The 6,358-nt window shown below is 54.7% G+C and overlaps 1 protein-coding gene across 1 annotated transcript; it reads right to left on the bottom strand.

Annotated features, from left to right (window-relative positions):
* Positions 1-88: 88 nt before the first annotated feature.
* Positions 89-5,387, bottom strand: TCHP (trichoplein keratin filament binding). Its single transcript, XM_027894363.1, has 13 exons — positions 5,185-5,387; positions 4,940-5,114; positions 4,686-4,742; positions 4,220-4,234; positions 4,081-4,149; positions 3,586-3,756; positions 2,835-2,947; positions 2,462-2,528; positions 2,023-2,195; positions 1,734-1,815; positions 1,368-1,553; positions 1,180-1,293; positions 89-638 (listed from the first exon to the last, which is right to left on the bottom strand). The coding sequence occupies exons 1-13, from the start codon at positions 5,346-5,348 to the stop codon at positions 606-608; spliced, it is 1,419 nt and encodes a 472-aa protein (XP_027750164.1). The 5' UTR covers positions 5,349-5,387; the 3' UTR covers positions 89-605.
* Between the last annotated feature and the right edge of the window lie 971 nt (positions 5,388-6,358).

The following is a 6,358-nucleotide window of genomic DNA, read 5'->3' as shown; positions in this document are numbered from 1 at the left end:
TAACAGCAAGAAATCAAGTGCAATAATCAACTCAGTCTCCCCTCCTATTGTTTGAGTAGTTTGCTCATGAAAAGAAACAAATCCTTGCTCAGGTTCCATTCATTCTTTATTACAGAGTGAAAAACAACATTTAATGAAGTCTTCAGCACCTTCTGGAGAGGAATTGGATAAATTAAGAACTGTTGCCACAGCACACATTATCTGACTGATGTGCAAAGTGCATTGTGAATTAACTCCTAAAAGCCAGCTGGGCACTCAGGCACATCCTGATCCTCAGAGGTGGGAGCCTGACACAGCACATCCTGGTTTGCAGCTCCCATTCCTCGTATTCTTTCATGGCTGAGATCCACAGGGCCCTATTATTTGCTGTGTTGCCCCAGCCCAGCTCTTACTAAAACACATCAGCACACTTCTCTGAGGGTGCTCATGCCCCCACATTCTTGAAGGCAGTAGAAATTTTCCTCTTGTTTAGCTGGGGCACAGCTAAATATTTTCACAAATCTATTTTCACTGTAGCCTGTCCCAGAGCCACCATTATTTCAGGAGTTCCTCGAGTCTTCAAAGATCTCTTTCTGTAATCTGGAACTGCATTTAGTGTTCTTTCCTCAGGTCCATGGTGCCCTTGGGTAACTGTAGACCTAAGGGGGTCAGAACAAAGACCAGAACTGGTTTATGAGCTCTAGAATTAACCTACACACACTATTCAACATGCAGTGGAGGTGATCTCCTGGGTAGGGGGGGTTAGGTAAGGTTACTCAAATTCAGCTTCATTTATAGAGCCGGGCAAAGCAGGACAGACACCAAAGACAGCGAGCAGTGGAGATGTGCTGTCCCAACTGCCATAAATTATTGTCGGCACTGAATAACATTTGAGGCGCTGGCAGTGCATCTGCCTCAAACCTTCTTTCAAAACTAGGGGCTAAAGTATCAACATCAGCACAAGAGAAAAGCAATTTCTAAGAGAGAACTACAGAGCTCTGTTAGAGGACGGGACAGCCCCGTGTTCTGCCCTAGCACCATGTGACAACTAAGGTGGGGATCAGGCACAGTGAGAATTGTGTAGCCTGATGCCATCACCCTCTGTGATGGGCTCTTGTGTCAGGCTGGTCTGTGTGTTGGGGTGACCCACGTGGTCAGAGGGACCCCTGTGTTGTCAGGGTGACCCCTGGGTGACCGTACCCTGTGCTCGCCCTCCCGCTGCACCAGCTCCTTGTGGCGCTGCTGGGCCCATCTCTCCTCTTTTTCCTCCTCCCTCCACTGCTTCTCCTCCTCTTGCCAGCGGCACTCTGTCCCCTAAACACGGAGAAATTGGGGCTGAGATTTGGCACCTTCACCGTTCCTGTGTGTCTGTGGGAACCTCGGCCTACCTGTGCCTCCCGCTCCTGCCTGTGGGCTGTCTTCAGTTCCTCCTCCTGCTCCTTCTCCCTCCGACTCAGTTCCTTTGCCTCTTCAAGTTCTCTGATCAGCTGCTCTCGATACTTCAGGGTCTCTTCCTGGGCACGTCTGTTTAACTTGATCTTCTCTTGGATCTGGCGCTGTCTGCCTGCAAAGACCTGTGTGAAGGCAGAGGATGGAGGGATGGTGGTTAAGCAGTTCCCAGAAAGCACATCACACAAGCAGAAAAATTCCACCCTGGGTACAGAAGGCTGTGACTCTCTGGAGGGTGGAGAGTTACAACTGGAACAACGGTTTCATCGTGACAAGGGAGAAACCTCATCAAGAAGGGTCATCACCTCTTTCATCAGGTGATCTCTGGCCACCTTCTCCCTTTCCCATTCTTCTTTCATCATCTCCCACACTTTTTTAGCTTCTTCCCTAAAGGAGAGAGGAGGTTAAAACCCCAGTGTACTCCACAGGCATAGAGGGGCTACCCTGTGCTTTAGAGAAGCACTTGGGTTTCTCTTCATGTTTGTTCTCTTCAGGCAGTTGGTGCGTCCACCAGCCTGTGCCTCTGAGACCCTCTGACCAGAAACATTCAGCACACACAGCGTTCAGAGGACGTTCGGAGGTGGACAGACTCACGTAAAAAGAGTCTCTAGCTCTGCCTCCCTCTCCTTTTCCAACTGGAGCTGTTCCTCGATGACACGCTTCATCCAGGCCACGTCTGCCACCGCCTGTTCCTGACACCCCGACTGCCAGAGATGATTCTCATTTTCTCTCTTGAGGAGGGCTGATAAGATTTGCCTGTCTGTCTCCTGGAGAAAAACCACAAGATTAACAACTGTCCAGCAGGCTTCCAGCCCGTGTTCAGGGCTCCTCTCCAGGTGTAACTGGTGACAGTGGCAAGGGTGTGCTCAGCAAGATGCTCTTGTTTACTCCTTCCCCATGAGCTTTGTGCCCCAGCGCTGTGCACAAGCTGGAAGGGGCCTCCTGACTAATTAGCTGGAGGCATCGGAGGCAAACACAAACCACACAGAGCAAGGTTTTCCACCACACAGTGAAGTATGAATCAACCTCTTACCAGCTCCTCCTGTATCTGCTGCGCTCGTCTCTTTAGCTGGGCACCACACTGATGCTTCAAAAAGCGACTGAAGGGAAAAAAAAAAAAAGACAAAATAAAAATCAGACATTCAAACTGACTCTATAAGCCCTTGTTACCGTACACCAGCACTCAAGGAGGTACATGTGTGGCAACATGACAGCAGAGGAACCTGCTGCAACAAACAGAAGAAAGGGCACCAGTGCATCTGCTCCGTGGCTGTTGTGGGTGAGTCCATCAAAATCCAAACATTTACATCCTACCACTGCTAGCTGGAATATCTCCTCATGCCTTGAGTACTGCTGTGGACTCAGGAACAGATTCTATCCAGAACAAGCTCCACTTGGTGTCATACCCAAGGTCTTTCTGCCTTCGGTGCTCTTCTATTTGTTTCCTTGCTTCTTCCAAGTTCTCCAGCTCCCGCTGCTGCTTTAATAAATTCTCTTTTTCTTTTTTCAGCTTTTTTGTCTAAAAAGGAAAAAACAACCACCAGGACAGAGTACATCAGAGAGCTACAACATCCCAGAGAGCCTGTTTGACCAGACTTTGTACCCCATTCTGCTCCTCTGCATGCAGGGGAAATCTCCCCTGCAGTCATATTCCACATTCATTTAATTCGTGCCTTGTGGCTCACAGCATAGAGACACTGAGGAGCTCCAGCTGGCAAAGCCTTTGACCTGGACGTGCCACACCTAGAAGTTCCTACAAATCCTTTTCTCATCTGATGCAGCACAAAACAGCACTTGCACTTCACAGAATCCCAGACTGGTTTGGGTTGGAAGGGACCTTAAAGACCATCCAGTTGCAACCTGCTGCCATGGGAAGGGACACCTTCCACTAGATCAGGTTGCTCCAAGTCCCATCCCACCTGGCCTTGAACACTTTGAGGGACTTCCCTGAACACTTCAAGAGCAGCAAACAAGCTACAAGGGTTCAGCCCATATTGCAGTGTTCAAGACAGAGGTCTGCACTACCAGCAGAAACTGTCACAGCTATCTTCATCCCAGATTTCATCCACTGCAAACCCAGAAGGAAGAGGTCAGCTTGCTGTATTTCCAAGTGAACCAGGGAATTCCTGCCTCAAATGAGGAGAAACTTAAGATTACCTCTGCCTCCTGCAATTTCAGTTCTTCTATCTGCTGCAGCAACATCTCTGCTTGATTCTTCTCCAGCTGATGCTTCTCTTCCTCTTGTCTCACTCTTTCCAGCTCTTCCCTTTGTGCCGTTTCGTACTCATTTTCATAACGTTTCTTCTCTTCGAGCTCAGTCACCTCCTCCTTTCCCAGCCAAAAGAAAACACAGCATCTCAGGTTAGGCTAATGCAAACAAACAGCTTCTGGCTCAGATCCGCAAATCATCCTCCTGCAAGCTGGATGGTTTGGTAATAGTGCCCTTCTACTGCTGTGGGAATGAGCTCCATGCCCTTGGTCGTTATTTGTTTCAAGACTGAAAGAAAACAAATAGCAACGCCTGTTCCTTCCACCTCTGAGCTGTGTCCATATGGGAAGACAAGATGTCTGCCAGTCAGGGCAAAAGGCACAAGTGTTACACTCCACCAGAGTCCTCCCAGTGACAGAAACCCCAGGGCTGCCCCTCCATACCTTGTTTTTGTTTGTTAGTTGATCACCCCACGCCTCCATCACGTGCTTCTTGTGCAGCTGCGACTCTGCCTGGAGACACAACAGATGCGGTGTGGCCATCAGTGCCAGAGGTTCTCCTGTCCCCCGGGATCTTCCGGACTCTCTGGAGCACCATCTGGCCCAGCCACAGCCCTGAAGTCCCAACAGGATGTGCCTCTACAGAGGTGGGCTCGTCTGTCCACGGTGCCCACCAGGTCCCAAGCTGAGGGTCAGTGTCACATGGGAAACACCAGTGTGACACTGACCACAGGGCTGGAGCAGCAGGTGAGTGGAATAAAAAATAAGAAAGTACCACAGCATGGCAGGAACGGCTGTAAAAAGCACCTGAGATATTTACATTGTGGAAGCTGAAAACCTGCTCTGAGTGAAAGTATTTCTGACTTTTTTAAAAATACCAGCTTTGAGGGGGCTTCTTACACAGTTAAACCGTTTCACTTTGCCTTTTACTTATCGGAACTTGGGGCAGTTGCTGTGATATGAGTGGCAACAATATGTGAGTGACTTTCAAGTTAAAAACTGGTTTAATAAGTACAAGGCAACACGGACTAAATGGAAAGTAACATCACCTCCCGGAGCTCCGTGTTGTTTTCCTTCCAGTGCTCCTGCAGCAGCTGCTCAGCAACCTGGGAACAGAGAGCTGGGTCAGGTCAGGATAGGGGAAGGCTCAGCATTCCAACCCCGCCAGGGTTCAGAGTACCAAGTGCTGGATAGCGGGGGACTCCTGGGGACCCCTAGCAAGTCCCGCCGGCACAGCTGAAACACGGGAGCGGCCCTTCACGGGGAGGGATGCTGGACGAGCCCGGTCGGGCCGCGCCCTCACCTTGGTCCTGCGCTGCTCGCGGCTGTCCCGCGGTTCCTCGCTCCGCATCCCGTCCCGCCGCCGCTCCCGCAGCTCCGCCGCCAGCGCCTCTCCCTCCTCGCACAGCAGCCGCCGCAGCCGCTCCCGCCGCTCCTCCAGCCGCTCCCGCCGCTCCTCCCGCCGCTCCGCCACCGCACTGCCGCACACCGGGGTGTCAGGGGGACGCCGGGGCCCCCCGGGGACCCTGCCCGGCCCCCCGGCCGTACCTGCGGGGGAGAACGCGGGGCTCGCTCCAGCGCGCCTGCCGGGAGCAGCACACGGCGGCGCGGGCGAAGGAGCGGCTGGTGCGCTCCCACTGCTGCCGGCTCCGCTCCTCCCGCTCCCGCCGCTCCGCCCGGCGCTCCGGGCTGCGGCCCCACGGCAGCCACATCGCCGCCCGCTGCCTCGGCAACGCGCCCGGCGCTACGGGCAGCGCCGAGGGACGCGGCGAGACGGGCTCCGCGGGACGGGAGGGAGGCGGGGACGGAGGGAGGGACTCGGGATGGAGAGAGGCGGGGACGGAGGGAGGCGAGGATGGAAGGACGGGGGAGATGAGGGGATGCTCATGCCGACCCGACCCGGCGGTTGCCGCCGCACCCCGAGCGCTCGCAGGACGCGCAGAAGCGGCCCCCGAACCGGGCCCGGGGAGGTGCCGCTCTGCCGGGTCGGAGCGCCCGGACGCGCGGGGTTTATGGCTCTGTAAATATCCCAGGGGTTAAAGGTTTCTGTCTCTGCCCGCCTTGGCACCAGCGCGTCGCCAAGCCGGGCTGGGTGACCCAGGACAGGCTGGGCACCGTGGGGTGGACTCCGGGCACCCCAGGAGGGGATCTGGGCACCATGGGGCAGGCTGGGCACCGTGGGGTGGACTCCGGGCATCCTGAGAGGGGCTCAAATCACCATGGGATGAGCTCCGGGCATCCCGGGGTGGGTTCCAGGCACCATGGGGTGGGGGTTGTGTGGCATCGGGAACAGCGGTGGCAGCAGCTCTCCGCACCCGCCTTGTACCCGCACCCTCCCTTCGAACTACCGATCGCTATCTCCCCACGACCTGTTTTTCCAGAATAACCGGTAAATGCACCGCGTTTGGGGCTCTGTCGCCAGCAAATACCCCTCCCCGCGCTGCGGACGGGCTGCGCATCCCTGCGCTCCCACGCCGCCTCACCTCTCCGTGTCCCCCTCTCGGTGTCATTTTCCCACCCAACCCCCCTCTACTGAGGTATTTAACCGCCCCCCCCACACGTAGAGGTTTGTTTTCCATCTGCTCCCCATGAAACATTCATCTCCCGTAAATAATTCAAGGCTGCCCGCCCGGCACACGGAGCACGGGCAGGGGCACTCTGTGCTGGGTCAGGAACTGGCTGGAGGGCCGGGCCCAGAGAGTGCTGGTGAACGGGGCTGCAT

Source organism: Empidonax traillii, unplaced genomic scaffold, assembly GCF_003031625.1.
Source record: "Empidonax traillii isolate 1590-97213 ecotype Southwest subspecies unplaced genomic scaffold, ASM303162v1 scaffold426:size1138770, whole genome shotgun sequence".
Lineage (NCBI taxonomy): Eukaryota > Metazoa > Chordata > Aves > Passeriformes > Tyrannidae > Empidonax > Empidonax traillii.
Note: the sequence above shows the minus strand (reverse complement) of the source record. Positions and strands in the feature narration are given on the sequence as shown.